The sequence below is a fragment of the Chrysochloris asiatica genome, unplaced genomic scaffold, assembly GCF_000296735.1.
Source record: "Chrysochloris asiatica unplaced genomic scaffold, ChrAsi1.0 scaffold00206, whole genome shotgun sequence".
NCBI lineage: Eukaryota > Metazoa > Chordata > Mammalia > Afrosoricida > Chrysochloridae > Chrysochloris > Chrysochloris asiatica.
In genome coordinates, this window is record NW_006408724.1 from 206156 (window position 1) to 229895 (window position 23740).

General features: G+C 45.2%; 1 protein-coding gene across 1 annotated transcript in view; it reads right to left on the reverse strand.

Moving 5' to 3' along the window:
- The window catches only part of FRMD4A (FERM domain containing 4A), a 422369-nt gene that overhangs the window by 50804 nt on the left and 347825 nt on the right, over window positions 1-23740 (reverse strand). The window contains exons 12-14 of the mRNA XM_006872593.1: window positions 16149-16225; window positions 10133-10271; window positions 1812-1953 (exon numbers count right to left, since the gene is read on the reverse strand). Coding sequence (XP_006872655.1) covers window positions 1812-1953; window positions 10133-10271; window positions 16149-16225 — 358 coding nt within the window. The remainder of the gene's footprint in view (window positions 1-1811; window positions 1954-10132; window positions 10272-16148; window positions 16226-23740) is intronic.

Below are 23740 nucleotides of genomic sequence, written 5' to 3' on the forward strand. Positions count from 1 at the left end.
GGTGGGGAAAGGAGGAATGGAAAGAAGAAACACAGGGATGAACAGGGATAAGTGATGTTACATTGTAGGGAGTGCAACTGAGATAACACCAAGTATATGATTTGCTGAATGTAAAACTGCTGATCTACTCATTCATTTCACAATAAAACGTTTTTTTTTTTTTAAAAAAAAAAGGAAGAACGAAAATAAGCCAAGGCAAACATTGTGGATCGCAACAATCCAATATGAGACCAGGCAGTGTTTAGTTGTGTCGTGCATGGGGTTGTCATGAGCTGAGGGCCAATTAGCAGCTAACAACAGTTTAAGAAAAAGAATATAAAATATATCGACTAAACAAATTTCACAGACTGTATGAGCATTGCTAGGGCCCCTCCCAAAGCCTTGGAAAGCACTGAGCAAGTGAAAGGCTCTGAGTGGAAGCTATTAGGTTCATGGAGAACCCACAGTCCAGGAGGGGAACCTTTTCATTTTATATCTTTTCCTGGCTACAACTGGAGCACACCAACCCCAAAGCTAACTAGACCACTTCATGCTTCTTTCCCTCTTCTATTTCTTGTTCTTTTTGTTGTTAACTGCCATCGAGTTAGTTCTGACTCCCAGCAACCTTTGCGGTTAGCAGTCCAGCACCCCACCTCCTGGACTCTGTTGTTTTTAATCACTGTATCTTGTTGCTGTTTGCCATCTAGTTGGTACCGACTCATAACAACCCTGTATAGGGTTTCTGAGAGTGGTTAGTAGGTTTGAACCACCGACCTTTCAATTAGCAGTTCAGTGCTTATTCTACAGTGCCACATCAGGGTTCTAGTCCCTATATATAGTAACAAAAATTATTCTGGAACATGAGGTAGGATACAGACTTGTTGGCATTCTGGACAAAAGGTTAATGTGCTTCTTGCTAACTGAAAGGTTGCCGAGATTCAAGTCCACCACAGTTATATTGGAAGAAAGGCCTGGGGATGTACTTCCAAAATAAATCAACCCTTGAAAACTCTACGAAGCACAGTCTTACTCTGATGCACATGAGCTTATCATGAGTTACAGTCAACTCCATGGTAACTTTTTTTTAAAAAAGCTGCTCGCTTTGTTCTCACAGTGCAGAGGCAAGGCTATATAGTTCCCAAGGACAGGCATTTACCACATGGCCTGTGAAATAACCTTAATTAGTTAACTTTTCTAACATTTCAAACATTTATTGTCTCCCTCCTCAAGCCTGCTCTTTTCTCTGCCATTTCAATGAATGGCATCACTGTTCTTGAAGTCAGCTCGATCTGCCCCTGCAAACACCCCCTTCCCCTCAGGCTCCCAGAAGTAGAACTAGAGCCTTTCACTCTGGGTTTCAAAATATGCTTAACCAGGACACCACGTGAGGTGACAGCAGGCCTCTCATTTCCTAAACTATCAAGAGTACCCTGTGCTTTTAAAAGTCTTGAGAAATCCTCCTGGGAATAGAGTGAAGTGTCTCTCAGCACCACGCCCCCCACCCCACCTTAGCCCCTTCATTAGCATAATTCTCCTTTACTGATACACAGGTGAGTCATACTTGGAGAAGACATTCCTGATGGGCAGCCAATGCCTTCAGAAATGCTCTTGAGTGTATCTAAGGAGAGTTATATGGGACCAGAAATCCTTTCCCGTGTGGGTCTGCTGATTCTTTCTCCTCCTCTGCCCTCCACCCTTTGGTTCTTCGGGCAGTTTTCAGATTCCCATTTGGCCCAGACCCTGGTCTTGGACCCAAAGCCAGCTTCTGGCTGAGCCTGCGCAGATGCCTCAGGAAGTCATTCCTTCTTTAATGGAACCAAACCTGAGCTTACCTGAGGACAGGAGACTCCCACTGCTGCCGCTGATGATCTTCCCTTTGCTCCCCATGTTGGCCAGCTTCGAGGTCTTCAGAGTGCCCGTTTCGGTCAGATCAATGGCAATCTCACTCAGACTTCTTGCGGCATGGATCTTGGACTGGAATCACAAAAGCAATGGGTTATCAAGGGAACCTGCGAGAGATAACAGGAATTCCTTGCCTGTTTGTCCTGCCTGTATCTAGTGCGTACACCTCCTTCCCTGAGGTGCAGCCCTTTTAGGCTGTGTCACTTATCACCAATACACTCGGTAAGAACATACGCGGTTCATTAGTAGGCCCAGGTAACAACTATTGTGTGCCTATCACAGGTGTAGAGTACAGTGTGGAAAAGCCAGGGCTGGGAGTGAAAGGTCAGGGGTAGGTAGGTCCTGATCTGAACAGCATGAGGTCCTCCCAGGGAGCCTTCATTTTTCCCAGTTACAAACTCGGGAAATTACCTACCATCCAAGGTTTTGTTAGAGTCAAAAGGAGGTCCCTTCCTTCCCTTCTGGACTCTCCTTTTCTCTCTTCCCCTTTCTGCCTGATACATACCAAAACCCAAGACAAACACGCTGCCATTGAATCGATCCCCACTCACAGCTACCCTATAGGGCAGAGTAGAACTGCCTGCTCCCATAAAGACTCACAGTCTGCTTCACTGTTGCCGCTAACTGCTGTTGAATTGGTTCTGACTCAGAGCGACCCTTGGTGCAGCTGGTGGGTTTGAATCTCTGACTTCTGTTAGCAGCCCAGTGCTTACAACTAAAAGTCTGAGTCAAAATCTTTATATACCGTAGTTAAAATTCCTTTCCTTTTATTCCACCTATTGTTGTTAGGGGTCATCCAGTCGGTACTGACTCATAGCAACACTATGCATAACAGAACAAAACACTGCACGGTCCTGGTCCTGAGATAATCTCACAATTGTTACTACGTTTGAGCTCTTTGATGCTGACACTTTGTCAGTCCATCTCGTTGGGGTTCTTCCTCTTTTTCTCTGACCCTCCACCTTACCAAACATGATATCCTTTTCTGGCAACTGGTCCCTCCTGACAGTATGTCCGAAGTATGAGAAATGCACTTATTAGTTGGCTTAATTTGGACTAGTAATCACAGCAGGTCAGGATAATCCAAAAAGAATTCTGTACGTACAATTACATTCTTAAGACTAATTGTCTGTGTTTACTAATTTAAGTCCTTGCCTTCAGGTAAGTGAAAAGTTATTTGCATTCTTACACTTCACATTTGTTTTAGTTACCACCCCCCATCCCAGGAAATCAACGTCTGCAAAAGCATTTAAAGACTTCACCTATATCATGGATGTTGTGAAAACAACAACAAATGTTAGTCAGTAACACACTTGCTAATCTGTCATTCCGTGGCCACTGGCTAAGCCCAGAAATAGGACAGGACAAGTTCAAGGTCACAGACTTTTCCAGTCGCTTCCCATGCTGCTCGAGGAGCTAAGTGTGTGGCTTCAACTGAAAGGCTGGCAGTTCTAACCCACCCAGCTTCTCTGAGAAGGAAGACTTAGGCCACCAGACCTAGGCCCTCCAGTCTATGAAACTCTACAGGGCGTTCTCCTTTGTCGCAATTGGTCGCTAGGAGTTGAAATCAACTCCATGGCACTAAATAACAACCACAAGGTCTTTTCCACACATTGTTGTTGTTAAGTACTGTGAAGTCAGTTCCAACTCACAGTGACCCTGCACAGGGTTCCTGAGGCTGTAAATGTTTACGGGAGCAGAAAGTCTCATCTTTCTCCCGCACAACAGCTGGTAGTTTTGAACTACCGATCTTGAGGTTACCAGCCCAATTCATAACCACTATGCTACCAGAGAATAGATAGGTGCAGGGGTAGATTACCAAGGCCATGAAGGGGTATGTCTAGGGGCGGATTGCCCAATAAATATGGTTATAAGCACGGGCTTACTTATGCTAATTTACTAATCTGTAGTGGATCATTTCACATGAAAAAACATGTCATACTGTTCAATAAGTACAAACAAACCTAGCTTACCTTGCTTACATCCCTGTCAGGGATTGTAAATTTGCAGACGCTTTGATACTGTGGGATTGAGAGAGAGATGCTAGCCATACCTAGAAGCAGAATCTTTGATTTGAAAAATGTGGAATTGTTCCCTGAAGATTAGTAAGTATGCACAAGTAAGCGTATTCTTACCTTGCTTATTGGGTAGTCTTTATTGTTGTTGTTAAGTGCCATCGAGTCAGTTCCGACTCATAGTGACCCTATATAGGGTTTCCAAGGAGCAGCTGGTGAGCTTGAACTGCAGACCTTGCGGTTCGAATCGACCTCGCAGTCCAGTGCATTAACCCACAGCGCCACACCAGGACTGCATTATTTACAGTGCTCCTGAGTGCCCAGCTGCCCTCAGATGCTCAGCACAGTCTACTGTGCCTTTGCCCTTTCTCTGGCCTAGATGCTGTTGTTACCATTAGGGAATGGCAATGACTTCCAACTACTGTGTACTTTCCTCACGTGAATACCATCCACGTTGGAGGCACAGAAGAAAAGCCCCATGTTTTTGCTTGTTTTGTTGACCTGGCTATGAACTGGCTTCCTCTTCACCCCTGGTCCTCCCTTTACTTAGTGCCTCCTTTCTGACCTCAACTTTCCCCCATACACTCAGAACTAGGCCAACTTCAAAAGAGGGCTTCCTTGTTCATGAGATAAATCTCAGCTTCCAGGCCCTCTCAGTATTCTGACTAGAGCAGAAATCAGGAAGGGCTTTGTATTTCATGTTGATACTCGGAAACCCTGTACAGGGTCGCTATGGGTCGAAACCAACTCGACGGCACTTAACAACAACAACAACAGTACAGCAACAGCACCCATCTGGTTGAGCTTTACACTCCCAGCAAGCATAGCAAACACAATCCACTACTTCCTTTCTTTCAGCACTAACCTTTTACCAAGGCCAATGCTTTCATAGAAAGGAGCCCCCTCCCCACCTTTATAGTTATGTAATAATAACTCATGAAGTCCAATACAACAGAGTGATGAAGGGCCCAGGCTTTGAAGTCAGAAAGACCTAGATTAGACACTTGGCTCTTTCCATCTAATCATTGTTGGACCCTGGGCAAGATCTACTCTTAACCTCTCTGATCCTCAGATTCCTGCTTGTGAAATGGAGATGTGAAAACCCACTTCACAGAGACCTGATAAAGAGGGATGAAAAGAACATATGCTAAAGCCATTAGGATTGGGATAGGGTTAGGATATAAATTAGGGCCTGGTTAGTAATTTGCTAAATGAGGTTAGATTGATGGCTGATAGTGTGGAGACCTGCCTTCTACCCTATCCTCACCTCCTTCCATACATACCAATCTCGGATGCCAGAAACCACACATATGGAGAAGGAGTAACAGATCTGCTTTCCAAAGGAGATTAGATTCTTGGAAGCTTTAGGAAACTCCTAATTCTCTCTGGAATGTAAATGTCATGAGTGTTGAAGGGGGATTTTCACCTTGCAAAGTCAAGTCTTTGGCCTACCCAGAAGATATCTGCAAGTCTTGCTGTGGGGAACTTGCCCTTTAGAACTCTACTCAGTTTAAAGATTACTGCTCTTCTATGAACATGGCTCAATTGTCCCCTTATATGCTTTCAACTTTGCTTTGGATTTTAGTTGGAAAGAAAAGTATCAGACTGGATCAGGGAAAAAGAGAGCAAGAGAGAGAGAGAGAGAGAATGAAATATTAAGAAGAGAAAAAGAGCTTTGGATTGGGCACCAATTCAAAAGTCCCCGCCTTGACTTCAGAGGATACGTGGTTAATGTTTACTCTGAGTGATTTGAGCTTTCAAATATTCTTCTCTAAAGTCTACAAACCATCTCTTGGCTCTGGACTACAAAGGAGGCTGGGATCCAGCTGACAACATTTCTGATCTTTAGAGACAGTATATATACCACGTGATTATGCAAATAATAGACATATTACATGTTTTTTGCAACCACACGACCCCCTCTTTGCAAACTATAGGACGTGCTCCCCCCTGGCCCCTTCTTGTGCCAGCTATTCCCATTATATGTGGGTATGAATGTTTTTATGTGGGCTCTGTTATATGTGAATGCTATGGTAAGTCACCAATTATCACTGATGCTTGCACGGCCTCTCATTCTGAATGAGCAATAGGAAAGAAACTGACCGTTGCACTTGGGTCCTTAGTGACAGTTCTGATGGAAATGTTTGGGGAGCTGATGAAGTGAGACAAGCGGACAGAGAGAGACAGAGAGATTGGTTTTCTAAAATGATTTGCACAATGACCTAGGTAGAAAAAAAGAACCAAGTGCCAAAGAAGGAACATGAGACTTCTTGGCCACCCCGCTTGCTGACTCAAACCACTAGACCGCACTTGTCTCTCTGGAGTTGATAAACATCACTTGTGAGGCCTGGGCTTTGCTGAGGCACTTCAGAGAAAGGAATGGTTGGCACGTCACTATACAGTAGAGTGTGAAGCAATGGCCAGTATGCCAGCCAACACCGGCTGTTCAGAAATAGTCTGAAGCTTTTCCTTGCAGGCCTGTCAGCCAACCTTCACTCACCTAGAGACCAGTCTGCCCACCGGAGATGGCTCTCAACACCCTTATATAAAGACCGACATTCCAGAAACTAAATGTGTTTTAATGCAGTTCCTATGGGAATTTTTTTTTTTTTAAATTATTGCCTCTGACTTAATTTAGGGACTTTTTAGAGAACGTAGCCTTTATGGAAGCTCGGTGGCTCTGTAGGATAAGCACTGGACCATAAACCATGAGGTCGGTGGTTTGAGCCCACTGGCCACTCCATGGGAGACAGATGAGGCTTTCTACTCTCTCAAAGATTTAAGGCCTTGGAAACCCTATTTTGGGTCACTATAAGATGGAATCAACAGCAACAACCTTTATGTATTGTCTGTCTGGCTGGTTATGTGCCATGGAGTTGGTTCCAACTCTTAGCGACCCTGTACAGGGTTTTCGAGGCTGAAAATCTTTACAGGAGCAGAACACCTTATCTGCCACAGAACAACTGGTAGTTTCGAACTGCTGACCTTGTGGTTCTCAGCCTGATTTGTAACCACTACGCTACCAGAGTTCCTTATGTATGGTCTAGGGAATAGTATATTAGATTAAGAAGGAAAAAAATCACAAGATGTTGTGGTTGTTAAGTGCCATTAAGTCGGTTCCAACTCATTGTTGTTGTTGTTAAGTGCCATCGAGTCGGTTCCGACCCATAGCGACCCTGTACAGGGTTTCCAAGGGTGTAAATCTTTACGGGAGTAGAAAGCCTCATCTTTCTCCCGCGGAGCGGCTGGTAGTTTCGAACCGCTGACCATAAGGTTACCAGCCCAATTCGTAACCCAGTATAGGGTTTCTGAGGAGCATCTGATAAGTTCAAACCGACTTTGCAGTCCAGCGCAGTAACCCACAGCTTCACACCAAATTGGCAACACCTATTCCTTAGGGCAATTTCAAAACACTGTCATTTAACCTATCAGTAATATAGGTCAGGAATGTCCTTTCTTGTTCTCGAACTGGGAGAGCAAAGCACAAGCAGTGGAAGACTTGCCCAGGACAGAGAGCTGGAAAGCAGAGCCTTCCAGCTTCCAAGTATGGGAACTTGTACCCCACCTGCTACTGTAGGTTCCTTCAGAAATTGGTTCCTTCAGGAAAAGGACTCTGGAGCCTTGGTAAGCATTCCAGATGCCCTGGGGGAAAGTGTTCCAATTGCTGGGAGTGTATTTTCTTCTCTCTCCCAGTGACTATTGAGAGGGTGTGCAGCCCAAGTTCCCTATTGTTGTGGAAATTTGGTTTAGTCTCTTAAAAGATATTTTTTGTTATTAAAAATGTTGAGGTTAACTAGTTTTATCTGTGGGTTGACCTGTAAGCCTGTTGAATTAAAGCTAGTCCTGGTGTGGCACTGTGGGTTAATGGACCGGACTGCAAAGTCAGTTTGAACCACAAGGTTGGAGGTTCAAGTTCACCTAGCCACTCCTCTAAAACCCTATACAGGGGTGGCTATGGGTCAGAGCCAATTCAACAGCACTTAACAACAACAACAAACAGAATAAAGGACTCCTGGTGTGGCGCCATAGAACAAGCACTCCACCTCAAGATCAGTTCGAACTGCAAGGTTGGCGGTTCAAACTCAACAACTACTACTCAGAAACCCTATGCAGGGTTGCTATGAGTTGGAACCGACTTGACAGCACTTAACAAAACAGTGTAAGGAGTCCTAGTGTGGCACATCAGGATAATGCACTGGCCTGAAAGGTAGGTTTGGACTGCAAGGTTGGCAGCTCCTTGGAAACCCTATGCAGGGTCACTATGGGTTGGAACCACATCGACAACAAAACAGAGTAATACCATTTTAAATAAAGGGGCTAAAGATTCCCAAGAACAGCCACAAAGAGACTCTACTTAAAACTACAGTACGGAGGAGGAACTCAAACAGTGCCTACAGTTAACATTGTACTGCCTTTGGGCCAAATACACTTTCTTTCCTTCTTTCAAAATTGTGGTATCCAGTGTGTGTGGGGTTTGACCAACTGACACTGGGCTTCAGGAAGACTGCTAGGCTATCTGCCCCTTGACATCCACCACTGAACAATAAATCCAAAAACCTCCGTGGCCATCAGCCGATGTAGACTCATAGTCACGGTGCCCCATAATGTTAGAGTGTGTGCCGTAGAATAGAACTGTCCCCATAGTGTTTGCAAATCTGCAAATCTTTATGAAAGCACACTGCCACACCTTTCTTCTATGGAGCTGCTGGTAAGTAAATAGCTAAGCACTTGTCATCGTGGGACCAGGACTCCTTAACCATTTTAAGGTTTGGATCTCTAGCTCCCACCACTGGAGACCAAAATGTTGACACCCACCCAAAATCTATACTCTGAAGCATGAGTCAAAACACTTTGGCCCGGTTTCCTTTGATCTAATCTGACTTCACATTCCTGTGCCAATGCCCATCATTACCAGGAGAGCTGAAAATGCCCTCTTCTAACCACAAAAATATTCTATCTGGATTTATTCACCCAAATAATGACCAAAATATGGGTCAGGAAGATGACTCAGTAAAAGAGAGAATGTGTTACAAAAACAGGTGTGAACAGCCTTGATTTAAAACCCTATTGCCACGTGAATCCTGGCTTCATTTCTTCTTCCCCTCTTTTCTAACTATCTTCCTCTTACTCTCTCTTGACACCAACCTTCTCCTCCAATTTTCCTCAATGCCCAGGAAAGGACAACTCCACCCAAAAAGAAAATACAGCAAACAGGAAGGCCCCAAGAGCCCAAGAGGGCACCCAGCCTATGACTCTTGGGTCCAGTCAGCCTGGGTCCTGCTGTCTCCTCCAGGGAGCTCACACCACAGGAGAAACGCCTCAGTGGTGGTGGCTGGCTGCTAAGGTGGTGGCTGGCTGCTAGCCTGGCTGCTAAGGTTTGTCTCATTCTGTGTTTCCACTACCCAGAAAGCCAGCAGGATCCTGAGAAAGGTGCATGGCCCATCTTGATTTGGCGTTTTACCTCAGGGAGAATGAATGGGAGGGGTGTGTGGGGAGAAGGAAAGAGAAGGCTAAGAGACAAGGCAGTAGGAAGAGGGTACTGAGTGTTGATATAAGCTGTGTGTGAACCAAGAAGACGTCATTCTCCCACCCACCAGAAGATGCAGCCGTGTGTCTGTGCTGGGGGTGGGTAAAATCTCCCACAGACGATGACTGTTTACCAAGGCCCCAGGCTCCAGAACTACCTTAGGGAAACTGGTTTTTTTTGTTTTGTTTTTTTTTACTTTCCCAGTTTTGCATTTTTTTAAAAAAAATGGAGTTGGCAGTTGGAAAAGCCTGGAGGGTTCAGATCAATTACCCTAAACAGTTAGGTGGTGTCTATTAGTTGAGAACTGTGGCTTGTTTTTTGTTTTTTCCCTTTTTTTTTTAAATAATATAATCTGCTATGATTTAAACTCCAAAACGGATTTGACTGTTTACTCCTAGGATAGCTTCCTGTGGTTCAGAAAGTATGGACAGAATCCCTCAACAGACCCTGGACAGCTCCAGCAGGGGTGGGGTCTAATGCCTCTGAGCAGGATTCATGGGATTTGGCATCCTGAAGAACTTATCTCATTCCTCCCACCTAAAAGGCAAGTACGCACCTGCGTGCATCTCAGAGCAAGGGACATAAAGCCTTCCTTACCCGTCCAATTCTCCATCCTCCAGCTATGAGATTCAGACACTGGTAAGTGAGCTAACGGCTTGGTGAAAGGTGTGGTCACCATGGTGCCCCTCCCAGCCCAGGGAGGCCTTACCTTGCTCTGCTTTCTGTCCAGATAGAACTGGTGTTGGCTAATGGCCATAGCCCAGATAGACTTGATTAATGCTGGACATGCATACCACGTATGCACTGCAATGCCACTGTGTCCAAACGTCCTCCTGGTCACGGAAGCCCTGGGGGGAGGCAGGAATCACACGAAAGACCATTTATCAGCTAACATCTTTTATTGAAAACCCATTGGGTCTTAAAAACCCTGGTGTGAAGGTTAACAGATCAGCTCAGTATAGGTACACACACACACGCTTAGTGATACTGGGATGGTTTACTACCTCCTCAGCATTCAGGATGTGGCCCAGCCTCTACCTTGTCTGGGAAATGATGGGTCATTTTAGGCTACAGGATGGTCCTGCCTGATCTCCAGCTCCTGACATTGGGCCAATAAGCTTCAGTGACAAGAACGTGCCCTTGACCAGGTCCTTCTCTGACCAGACAACGCTGCTTAGAGTGAAAGACAAGCACATTCTTTTCTAATCCCAAAGGACATAGCACCTGAGGTATCCATGCCTGCATATAGTACTCCAACTGAGTATTCCCCTGAAACATGTGGTCATCGATTCCAAATATACTCCCAATGAAATGAGCCTACTCACCAATCCCTGTGCCACCCCAAACTCTGTAATGTTTATTTCAACATGGAGTAAGAAAAGAGGCAACACACACTTTTAAAAACATGGAGAACACGGGTCCCAACAGAATTCACAACACTAACTGGTATGGCACTGTAGGATAAACACTGGTCTGCTAACCACAAAGTTAGTGTTTCAAACCCACCAGTTGCTCCTCATAAACCCTATACAGTGTCACTATGAGTCAAAACCAACTCGACAGCACTTAACAACTACAACAAAGATCATGTTTTCAGTGAAGTCTGCTTTATAGAATAAATTTTATAGACTAAGCAGAATATTTACAAAGTGAAATTTGAGCATGTGTATATGGGGGGCAGGGAGTCCTGGTGTGGTGCTGTGGGTCAATGTGCCAGACTGCAAAGCCATTTGAACTGCAAGGTCAGTGGTTCAAGCTCACCAGCTGCTTCTCAGAAACTCTATACACGGTCACAATGGGTCGGAATTGACTTGACAGCACTCAACAATAACATATGGGGGGCGGGGAGATAGGTAGCAGGGTGGAGTCTGGGGTGTGTAAATTGCATGTCCGAAGAAAAATGTTCACATGTTCATGAGATTGGAAGAAAGTTGAGGCAATCAGGACTTGTAAATTTTGGCTATTTTTTCCAGGACAAATTTCCCTTTGAAGAAAATTTTAAAGCCGTTCCTATTATCTTACTTCAGGAGCTAAGGATTAACAGTGGGTCTTTTTCATATCCACTCTTGAAGACTTCAAGTCTGGCCATTAGTTCTTGAGACTGATTCTAGACAGGTTTTCCCCTGCTTTGGTTAAAATAAGAGTTAAGGGTGGTGGTGGTGGTGGTGGGGAGTCTAGCTCATGAAAGAGTACAGAGTTGAAAGAAAATAACTAAAGGGGACCAACGAGAAAGGGCCCTCTCCCTCCTCAGTCTCTGTAGATTTAAAGCAAGCTCTGTCTGAGCACCATAACAATTATTGCTTCTGGGAGTAAAATGGGTTTCCCCCGTCCCCTCCCCCCCCCGAAAATTTGAATTTGAAAGGAAAAGTAACTTGAAATGTATTTTTGTAAGGGGAGCCAACATTTTTCAGGTGAAGTGAATGGGGTTAGGTTTGAAAGGCTGGTCAGATCTGGGTAGCACCACAGGAGTATCTAAGTCAGATACTCTTGAGACTTCTCCTGGCTCCACTATGAATTGATCTCTTCCATTCATCTTTCCCTTCAGGCTCTTCCCACCCCACAGACTTCTGTTTTGTCTTAGCCGCAACCCTTTGAATATCTGGCAGTTCTAAAAGAGGGCTTAGAGTGGTTCAGTGGTAGAGTTCTCACCTTCCATGTGGGATTCCTGACAACAGATTTCCTGTGTAGACTCCACCCATCTGTCAGTGGAGGCTGGAGTGTTGCTATGATGCTTAGATCCAGGGGATCTAAGATGAACTAGGAAGAAAGGCCTGGTGATTTACTTCCAAAAACCCTTCAACGAAAATTCTTTGGATCCCAACCTCTCATTCTGTTGCCATGAGTTGAGGGCCAACTTGACAGCAGCTAACAACAACTGAAAACCCCAGAAACAAAGGTAGGTGTCAAGTTAGGATGTTTGAGAGAACAATGCTTCAGCATCTTCTGTGCTCAGCATGGAAAAGTCAAGAAGGGGTGTGATCAGACATGTGACCAATCAACTTACAAAACATTCTCTGCAGTGAATGATTCCCCTGTAATCACAATTTCCCACTGATTATATCTTAATTAAGTAATTATATCTGGCACTCCACTCCCTAGCCTATTACAAGGGTTCTGTCTTTCTTCCTTTTTTGGAGGGAGAATCTGACCCCGAACACCATCAGAATATACAATCAATTAGATTAATCTTCCCTGTTCCAAAGAAACATGGTGGCCAATATGGGGAAGATACATTTCATTTTAAAAGCAACACGAGGCAGTGAAAAGAGCAGCACTGGCAGTAAGAAGGCCTGACTTAGAGCTTTGGCTCTGCCTCTGGGTGAAGTAGATAAGGCAAAACCAAACCCATTGCCTTCAAGTTAACTCTGACCCATGGCGACCCCATGTGTTTCAGAGTAGAACTGCACTCCACACGGTTTTCAGGGGTTGTGATCTTTCAGAAGTGGATCCTGCTTCTGAGAAGCCTTTAGGATTCGAACCACCAATCTTTTGGTTAGTAGTTGTGGAGCCCTGAACCACTTGTACTAACCTAGGGACTTCTAAATTAGGTAGCTGTTGCTTAGTGCCATCAAGTGATCCTATATAGAGTTACCAAGAAGCAGCTGGTGGGTCTGAACCACCGACCTTGCTATTAGCAGACCAGTGCTTATCCCACAGAGCCACACCAAGATTCCAGCTTTCAGCAATTCACTTTGTCTCAATGGACATTTGGAAAAGATATCTTTCAAGCTATAGTCAGTTTGGATTTCACCTTCTCTGGGCCTCTCTATCTGCCTCTCCTCACCCTAACCTAGCTGTGCCTAATAACATGAGGACTTGGGGTCAATGTGTTTTAGATGGGGTGGGCATTTTCTCTATTCAGGTGGCCACTGGGATCTTCTCCTTCCATCTTCTCTCTAGTCTGGATGCTCACTCGTCTCTTTGTGTCAGTTGAAGAGCAACCAACATCTACATTAATCTGACTGGCAAATCTGTCCACCCGGAGAGGCGGCCTCTCAGCTTTACATCCTGGTCACTCGGAGGGTCACCTCAGACCTCTCTCCCTAGCCTTTCCTGATGAGCCGGCCTCTGGTGACCATCTCTTTCAGCATTTATGGCCTGTGCCATTTGGACCTTAGCACACACTGCCAAGTGTATGTTGTTGTCCATAAAGAGGTAAAGAGCATGCACATTAGAGCCATGGAATTAAATCCTGGATCCAAATCCTGACTTCCTCACAGATGAAGTTACGTGTGACAAGGGGGAAGAAGTTATTGCATCTCTCTCTGCCTCAGCTTACCAAAGTAAAATAGGAATGATAGCAGTACCTGTCGCTTGGACTTACGGTGAGGATCCAGAGAGGGAATGAGTATGCTATCTGAACTTGGGGAGCAATAAATGATAAGCTCTTTTTTCTTATGCTAGAAGTTCTTTGAGGACAGAGAATCCTGTTTCTCAGACTTCTTCCTCTACCCAACTGCTCCTAACACAGTACCCTGGACACAGAGGCTACTGAGGAAATAGAAGACGGACCTGTATAAAAGGAGAAGAAAGCCCATTTTATAGTAGTATGTGAGGTCTGAAGTCCCTCGGTTATGCAAATAATTGGCATACTTGGCTGCTAACCAAAGGTTGGTAATTTGCATCTACCCAGAAGTGCCTTGGAATAAAGGTCTGGTAACCTGCTTCTGAAAAACCTGCTGGAGCACAGTTCTACTCTGACACACAGGAGCTGGCGTCCAGTGGATGGCAACTGGCTTTGTGGGATCCCTGGGACTTGGGAAAGGGAAGGGAGCTTAGTATTACATCAGTAATAGGGTAACAGATCCCGAGAATACATACACACATTTTCTCTCTCTCTCTCCCACATACACAAACATGAATGCATGCTCACAAGCTGTTTAAGGATTTGTCAAAGGTGCCTCAGAATCAGCAGAGTTCTCCACAGAGCACTGATGTAGAGATTCAGCCCATCCTTTATGTGCATCCCTTTAGAGCTTCTAATGTTTATACCTTTTAGTCAAGCATCTGATACTTGTGGCGAAATTCACTTTGCTCTTTCCACTCTTTAGTTTTCCCTCCTCGCATACATCCTCCTGAGTCTCTGATGCCACACAGTTCACCTGGAAAAATGACTGTGCGCTCCTTTCTGGCTGGAACATTATTGTCAAGCCTGTATCCCTCCTCCATGGGCCCGGAAATCCTGCGGACCCGGAAACCCTTCACAGGACTCCGAGAAATGCTAAGGAAGTTATTGTTCTGCTTAACGTGACTGTCTCTGCCTAGTGGCACAGACGTGGAATTCCTAAATGTCTTCTGGTCTCTAGCCCTCCAGTCAGCTGTGCTGTGCAGTACAGGATAAGCTCAAACCCTACAAATGGAGTGGCTATTTCATGCTGATTACATGGTGTGAGCAGCCGTCAGCCACCTGGGTTATCTCTGGCTGCAGGGACAGAGATTACACTGCCGGGGCCTGAGCCCACTTGCTGAAGGGCAATGCCTCTCATGCTCTGGGGTTGACAACTAGCTTCAGACTCCAAGCACGGTGCTGGGTGTCAACAGGGTCTAAAATCCACTTTTGTGCCCTACAGAGTCTGATTTGTCTACTGTCTATCCAGGGCTACTTTCTTGTAAATCTGTGTATGGTCCTATCTCAAGTCTAGGTGTGTCAGGTCTATTGGTAGGGGATTTTTTTTTACTCCTGTCTTTGGGCTGCATCCAGTGCTAGGACCACTAGCAGACAAAGAGGGGGAACTCCGTACTGGTAGGAGCTGCCCTGAGCCCCTTCCACCAAGGATTTGCTGCATTCCACACAGGGACCCTATTGTTTGGCTTCTGGCTTATAAAGAGTATAGATTTTTACATGGATATAATGTTGGAGTGAGGGGAGAGCAACTCCACAAACTCCAACACCTTAAACCAACAGACAGTGGTGGAGTAAGACCATTCTGCATAAGTGCTTCATTTGTAGAACTCCCCTGGTGCTGCTGGTACCCCCTGAAACACTCTCAGGTTTCTCTGGCAAAACCTTCCTATAAGGACTCTGCTCACCCCCATTACCTCCCACCAGCTTAACTCTAACTAGTGTTGGTTAAGAAGTGTTATAAAATCTCCCTAAAATGTCCCGGCATGGAAGACAATTCCACACACAGGAGCGTACAGGTTCCACATTCATGCAGTTAGTTGAGAAACGCACAGAAATGCCAATCTCTCTGTTTTTCACAGACACACTTGAACCCACTGTATTTATCAACACTGTTGTTGTTGTTAAGTGCTGTCTGGTCATTCTGACTCATAGCGACCTTGTGTAGGGTTTCTAAGGATTGACTAGTGTGTCTGAACAGCTAGCCATTCGATTAGCAGTCCAGTGCTTACCCTAGCGCATCATACTAGAACTCCATTTGTCAACATGTTGTTGCTATTAAGTGCCCAGGAGTCAGTTCTGATGCAGAGTGACCCTGTTACAAGGTTTCTAAGAAGCGGCTGGTGGGTTTCAACCACCTACCACCTTGTGGATAGCAACCCAGTAGTTATCTTACAGTGCCACGCCAGCAGTCCACTTATCAACATACACAGTTCAAAATGAAGCTTCACTGTCTGATTTGAACTCTCTTCTCCATGATCAACCACCCGTCACCCAGACCCATAAAAAACCAAAAAAACACACAGTTACAATGACCGTGTAAACAGTACTGATGTAAACTCCATGCACTCACAGGTAAGGAGAAGAGACTTTTCTAGCTTACCTTCGTGGGTCATGAACTTCCACTGAAAACTTCTTTTCTCGGAAATACAGGTTTTCTAACTGTCTCCATTGGAATATCTGGACAGAAAACAATTCTGTTTTAAGTTGAGGAACAGCAATGTTGGTTTGCAGCTGTGGTCTTTTCCCTTTGCCACTTAACTTCTGAGACCAGCAGTTTCCTTATCAAAGCAGAGACATACAGTTGTTTGTGTCTCCTCTGCCTCTGGCTTAAAATTTACACACACACTTGCCACTTCAAAACTCAGCAACATGGGTGTGGATTTTCCTGCAGGTCTCTTAGCGGGAACAAAACAAATTCTTTTCAAGTTGTTCCCTTTTGGCTCGCCTTTGTTTAATTCTCCAAGACAGTTCCTAGCCTGGCAGACTTTTCCCTCCAAGGAGCGGGGGAGCGAGGGGGGAGCCAGGGAGCGAGCAGGGAAGAGGGCGGGCGGGAGGCGAGGAGGAGAGTGAGCGAGAGCAGTGGCTCTGTCTGTAGCCAGCTGCCTGTAGTGCTGAACTGAGCTTCCTCCTTGGAGTGCTGAAATGGGAAGGCGTTCAAATTCCCAGCCTCCCATCGGGACTCTACTTCCTGTCCACTAATGTGAAAGCGCCTTGGACTCGCCCTGGTGATGCGAGCTGCTCCCAGGGCGGAGGCTGCTGTGACCTTATTTCGGGGTAGGCAACTCAAGATAACAATATGAGCTTGTCAACCCCATTCTTTGTGCAGCACAAAGAGAATCAAGAATTGAGTTCCTGGCTGGATGCCTGAAGCTATGGGGCTGCCCCGGACGCTGGCAGGAGGAGCGAGGAGAGGGATGGAAGCAGTTCTGGGAAGTGGATGGTGGGCTCCATTGGCTCCCCTGGTCCGGACTCCTTGGGCCTAGTGAGCTATCTAAGGAGGGCTGAGTTCAGTGCAGTCATTAGGGCTGCATCAGTCACTCTAGGAATGGGGTTTCTTTCATGGAATGGAAGACACAGTTACTTAATCCTCTGGGAAATGTCAGGAGATGGTACAGGTTTATGCATATACACATCTATTTATATTTAGTGGATGTTGTATCACCTTTGATACACTTTGAATTGGAGTCTGATCTTGACAAAAAGAAGGTCCAACAGAAATCCTGTTCTTGCTATTTCCCCCTGTGAGTGGCTGACTCCTCCCTGGGCCCATTCTATATTGGGGCATTTGCATTTTGGGGTCTCAGTTCATAGACAAAGACTCCTGGCATCAGGAGTTCCTGGTTTTATCTGACCTACTCACATTTTCTCCATCTTAAAGACTCAATGGCAATTTCCCTGCCTCAGATCGACCCACATTCCAAGGTCCAGGACATCTGACCAAAGGACTTCACACCAGGTAATGCTGGGCTGGTATGAAGAACTACTTCTAGAATGCTGCATTTTTGATCTTTGATCTTCACAACCTGCTTTGCGCTAAATGTAAAAGCGGCTTTTCTTATAGTGTACAAGTAACAGGGAAGCAGACCTCTATTATGTCTTGTGACAGAGCTACCTCTTTGGTCCCAGTTTAGAACACATTTTCCTCTAAAGCTCCATTCCAAGTGAGTGGAGAGATGCTCAAGGAAAGCAAATGACCCAAAGCCCTACATTGGCTTAGCCAGCTTTGTGTCTTGTCACAGATCAAATGATGCCTTAGAGCTGGAACTATTCAAATGCTCAGGTCTGTGTCTATGCTCCTGTCTGATGCTCTGCTACTGTAACTCCTGCATTAGAAACAGCCCAAGTTCCTCTCTGGCACCTGGTTGTTAGATATTTGTAGACATCCCACCTGAACGTAGCAATAGTCCAAAAACACAAAAATTAACAGACTCCATGATATTGGTGCCATAATCCAGACTAGACTAGACTGGAACATAAGTGATCAGATAATACGGTTTGGAGTCTGACTAGATTGTTTTGAATCCAGTCGTCTCTATTTCAAAGATGTCTGCCCTGAGGCAAGTTACAGCATTTCCTTAAGTTTCAGTTTTTCCCTCTGTAAAATGGCAACAATGAACACTTTCTTATATAGAAAACATGCACAAGGGAAGTAAACTATATAGAGCAGAAACAAATCCTTAGCATAACATCTGACACAAAGAAAGCACTCAATGAAATGTTGCTATTCCTAATTGTTCTCCCAAATTCTGGCAAAGAGAAGAACTCTAGATCTACCAAAACGAATTCTCTTCTTACATTTGTCCTCTAAGTCTTGTCCTTGGGGTTTTAAAAAAGAATTTGGTATTTATGTGATGGAAGTCTTTAAGTAAGCATACAGAATTATTTCCTCTCTTTTCCCATTCTTGCTGGATTCCACGGAGAGCCTCCTCCTGCTACCACCTTGGACAGGGTTCTATGCTCAGAAGAGCCCCATGTTTGGTTTAATGCTCTGGTGGTGCCATCTTGAAAATGCTTCATAATGTTTGTGCAAGAGGCCCTGCATTTTGCACTGGTTCCTGCAAATTATACAGCTGGTCCTGACCTTGGAAGAGCTGCTGATACTGATGGGCTCCAACCTGGGTTCAGCAGCACTTGGGGTAAAGTGCCTGCCCCCAGGGAGGTTGGCTTCCCAAAGCCCTCCAAGAACTTTTTTCTCTTATCCAGGAGGAAAGAAAGCCAAATTGGGTGTGATCATCTTGAGCAAACCACACTGTGCTTTGCTTTGAAGCCCCTCCAGTTTAGAAGAAAAACCCTACAGCAAAGGGCTGAGAGTGGGTGGTTGCCTCCTCTCCACCCCTCATGCAAAATAAAAGTTCTTTAAGTAAGAAGCTCTGGTGGTTTAGTAAAGATTATAGCCTTGGAACCCAATAGGACAGTTCTAGTCTGTCCTATACGGTCGCTGTGAGTTGGAATTGTCTTGAAGGCAAGGATTTGTTAAGTGTTCTTTTTTTTTTTTCCCTTTAAGTGCTCCCTGATGCTGGTCAGTGTGGAAAAGTCTATGTCTGCCAATGGGCCCAAACAAAACCATCTGGCCTCTGCTGTGGCCTCTCAGCTGCTCCTGCCCCTGCCACTGTCACTGACTGTGCCCTTGGCCCTGAGCCCTGAAATCCTGGTCTCCAGGCATCTCGCTCTAGGATGACTGACCATCGATAAGACATTTGTGGTACAGGGTGCAAAGCAGTAGGTTTCCCTGGATGTCTGTTCTAAGCAGCGATCTTTTTTTTTTTTTCAAATGAAATACCCAGAAAGAGGAGGAGGGTGTGGGGGTGAGTGGAATGAATGGGATAAAGTTGTCCCATCAGGACACAAGAAAGGCCCCGGGAGCTTCAGAGAAGTTTCTCATCTGGGAACGCTGGCCTGTTCCTTCCCTCTTTCTTCCATTTTTAGGGAAGACAGAGGAGGCTAGGATAATTGGGGAGCTGGAGGATGTAGGTAAGGTGGACAAGGAGAAAGGCAGGCGCAGCCACCTCAGTGCATGGGGGAGGACCTTGTTGTAGGGGCAGGTGTTCTCCACCAGGGTCTGGGGTATCTCAGCAGTGTCCCACAGTTCAAGAGCCCTGCTTGCTAAATACTCTGCCTCTGTGGCTGGTTCCCAGTGTAAACACAGTCAATAAATTGACGCAGGACCCAGCTTCCCCTTTTCACACTGGGAATATCTGACTGAGCTGGCTGTATGCTGTCCATATTACTGAGTATCACAGACTCCTCCCTGGCCTTGGCTGGCTGTCTGAACAGCCACCTGGACCCTGTGTGCAGGAAGAAAAGTCAGGTACACAGCCTAAGCACACCTGATCACCATGAAAAATGGGTTGATCCATCAGGATTCTGCATAACTATTTTGACCCACTATGCCCAAGGAGCTCATTAAAAGCCCAAACAAGCACTTCTATCAACAAAGGATTAATCAATACCCATTAGATTAAGGCCTTCCTAGAGCACTTCATCTGGGCATCTTTAACAAGCTCTGTAAAAATCTTTTCCTTTGATCTTTTGGCATCCCCCAACAAGAGTTAGTGGGCAATTTTCTTCTTGGGGGACAATGAGGCTCAGAGAAATTAGGGGAAACTGCCTAAGGCCACACAGCAAGTTAGCAAAGGAACCAGAAATAGAAGTCAAGGGCACCTGGTCCATTACTCCAACCTCTAACTATGCTTCCTTTCCACAGGAGTCCTCCAATTAGTGGGAACAGCTCTTACTCACTAATGGGTGGTTAACTTTAAAAGTGGAAAGATTTTTACAAATGAGCAACGATGTAGCTGAGGGTAGGAAGTATAAAGATCAAATCTTTTCAGTACTGTACAATGATTTTTCTCTCCTTTTAACATAAATTATAACAAACATGAATTCCTCCTCTTGTTGGTGAACTGGCTTCCTCTAGTTTTCTGCACAAAGTGGCTTTCACTCCAGGACTTTTGTTGTTGTTGTTGTTAAGTGCCGTTGAGTCGGTTCCGACCCATAGCGACCCTGTATAGGGTTTCCAAGGGTGTAAATCTTCACTCCAGGACTAACAGCCAGTAAATCCCCACGTTATGATGTGCATAGGGGCTTACCTCCCTACAAGTCACCTCCTTGCCCTTTAAGGTGGATTTGCCCTTACTTTGAAACCCACGGAACCAAACCCTACTCACAACAACTTCATTGCAATCACCTTCACTTTCTGCAGGCTGCAGCTTTTAAATCTTTAAAAAGGCTTCCAGCCTTTTCTTGCAGTAAAGTACCTGTTCCAACCTACCCAGAAATTGTTAAAAGATGCAGTTAGGAATCTATCTCATTTGTTCCCTGGGGAATGCCTGTAATCAGGATTAAGAAAAACCTTAATAATTTGCACTGAAAATCGAACATTACGAGATTATGAGAACTGCCAGGCAGTGGCGCTGTTCTGAGCCAGGGTCTGTCCCCATTTTTGGGGCTGGTACTAGATATGGATTCTTTGTTTCTGCCCTAGACTTGCTGTGATTCCCATTGTGATCACACTTTCCTTCACTTCCCCTTTCTGGCCTTTGTGTTCTCCTGTATAAAACAGGAGATGGGAATACATTTATCCCACAAGGAGCATACAAGAGTGGCTAATAAATACCCAGTCTGAGCTAAGAGTGCAACAGGTTATACTACAAATACATGATAAGCAGATCCTCCTGTGTGGGTTCCCACATCCTGTGCCTGGGAGGGACTGAAAAGAGCTAATTCTCCCTCCAGGCAATTTTGGAGTGGGAAAAGGTATTAGAGAAAGGGACGTTAGCCCCATCAGCTGCCCTCCCAGCAAACAGGGACCAAATGGTGGGCAGCTAGCATGAGAGCAGTAGACATGTTGGCTGGGTGATATGGCCTCAAAGTCAGGAGAGGATGGTTGGTCTATAGGCTTTCCTTCTTAACCAAGACTTCAGGGGAGCCTTGTCTTCTTCCTGGGCCTGAGGCTGAGTCATGGAGCCCCTTAATGACCTCCCGAGGAGGAGTAACTTCCTGCCTCATCCAGAGGGGCCATTAATACAGACTCACAGCAATCATGGGGCCCAGATGTCCTGCTTCACAGACAAAGCAGCTGCAGTCAAGAGAGGTTAGAGGACTTGCAGAGGTTAACTGAGTGATTGATATCAGGGCCCAGTCTTGTGTCCAGGGCTCTTTCCACGAAGCATGACTATTATTTCTAGCTGCTGGCTACGTGAATGATGACGTCTTTTAGGGCTCTACACGACATTGCACACTTTCTGAACACCAACCAGGTGTCCTCCTATAAAAACACAAGATTCCTAGAAAGCAATAACCACCAAGCTCAGAGGAAAACAAACTAACAAAAGCCGCTTGACGATTTGATTTCTGTTCTGTTTGCTTTCTAGAAGCAGGGCTGCCCCTCACTAATCCCTAGGTTTATTTATAAGAAAAAACAAACAATAGTTGCCATCAAGTTGATTCCAAATCACAGCAACTCCACGCGTGCCAGGTAGAACAGCACTCCATGGTGTTTTCAATGGTTAGGTTTTTGGGATATAGGTCTCCAGGTCTTTCCTTTACAGCACCTCTAGGCAGACTTGAGCCTCCAACCTTTCAGTTAGCAGCTGAGTGCACTAACTGCTTGCACCACCCAGAAACTCCAGGTGTACTTGAATCTTCAGCAAATTAAAATGAGTTGCCATGCATCTTGAAAGGAATTCTGCTGGCACAACAGTTAAGCACTCAAATCTACCCAGCGGTTTCACGGGAGAAAAGACTAGGAGCTCCATTCCTGTAAGGACTGTTGTTAAGTGATGTTGAGTCAGTTCTGACTCATAACAACCCTGTATAGGGTTTCTGAGGAGCAGCTGGTGAGCTTGAATTGCTGACCTTGCTGTTCAACCTGACTTGGCAGTCCAGTGCATTAACCCACAGCGCCATACCACCTTGGAAAACCTTTGTGGGCAGTTGTACTCTGTCACATTGGGTCACTATGAGCCAGAATCAACTTGACAACACCTAATATTGACAATCACACATCATGAGAGCTGCAGGACAAGAAAAGGGAGCCTGCAGGACTGAAACAGGGTGGAATTTAAAATGTGGCAGAAATGTGGGAAACCCCACGACTGTGCTCACTGAGAACTGTACCAGGTGCACCCTGACGAGGTTCTGTGATTGGGGCAGAGCCAAACTAGGAAACAGGTGCAAATATAAGTTGTTAGCAGGGATGAAACCATGGGGCAGGGGTTTTCTTCACTGGATAGGCATTTGATTTATTTCACTGTCTTACTTGGGAATAAATCTAACCAGAAAAACAAAAGATCTGTATAAAGGAAATTACAAAACATTTACAGGATCTGTACAGAGGAAAATACAAAACAATACATGGGAGCTCTGGTAGCGTAGTGGTTACAAATTGGGCTGTGGACCACAAGGCCAGCAGTTCGAAACTACCAGTGGTTCCGTGGAAGAAAGATGAGGCTTTCTGCTCCCGTGAAGATTTACAGCCTCGGAAACCCTATACAGGGTCGCTATGAGTCGGAACTGACTCCATAGCACATAACCACCACCACCACCACTACAAGAAACCAGAAAAGACCTGCAGAAATGCAGGATTATACCCTTCTCATGGATAGGAAGGCTTAGCATTGTGAAAATATCAATACTACCTAAAGCAATCTATAGGTAAAATGCTATTCTACTTCAGATTCCAACATCATTCTTTAAAGAGATGGAAAAACTGATCACTAACTTTATAAGGAAAGAAACCGCAGATAAGCAAAACATTGTTAAAAGAAAAGAACAAAGTAAGAGGCCTCTCACTTCCCGATCTCAAAACCTACTACACAGGCACAGCAGTCATAGCAGCCTGGTACTGGTCCAACAATAGACACATGGAAATATGGAACAGAACTTAAAACACAGAAGTAAATCCATCCACCTACATAGTTAATCTTAGACAAGGGACCAAAATACATTAAATGGGGAAGAGACCGTCTCGTCGACAAATGGTGCTGGCAAAATTGAAAACCCACTTACAGAAAAATGAAACAAGATTCATATCTCACACCAGATACAAAAATGAACTCAACTTGGATTAAAGACCTAAATGCAAAACCTAGAACTATACAGATCAATGAAAACATAGGGACAAACTTAGGAGCTCTGGTACATAGTATAAATGCGCTCTCAAACGTAACTGAAAACATGCAAACAGAAGAC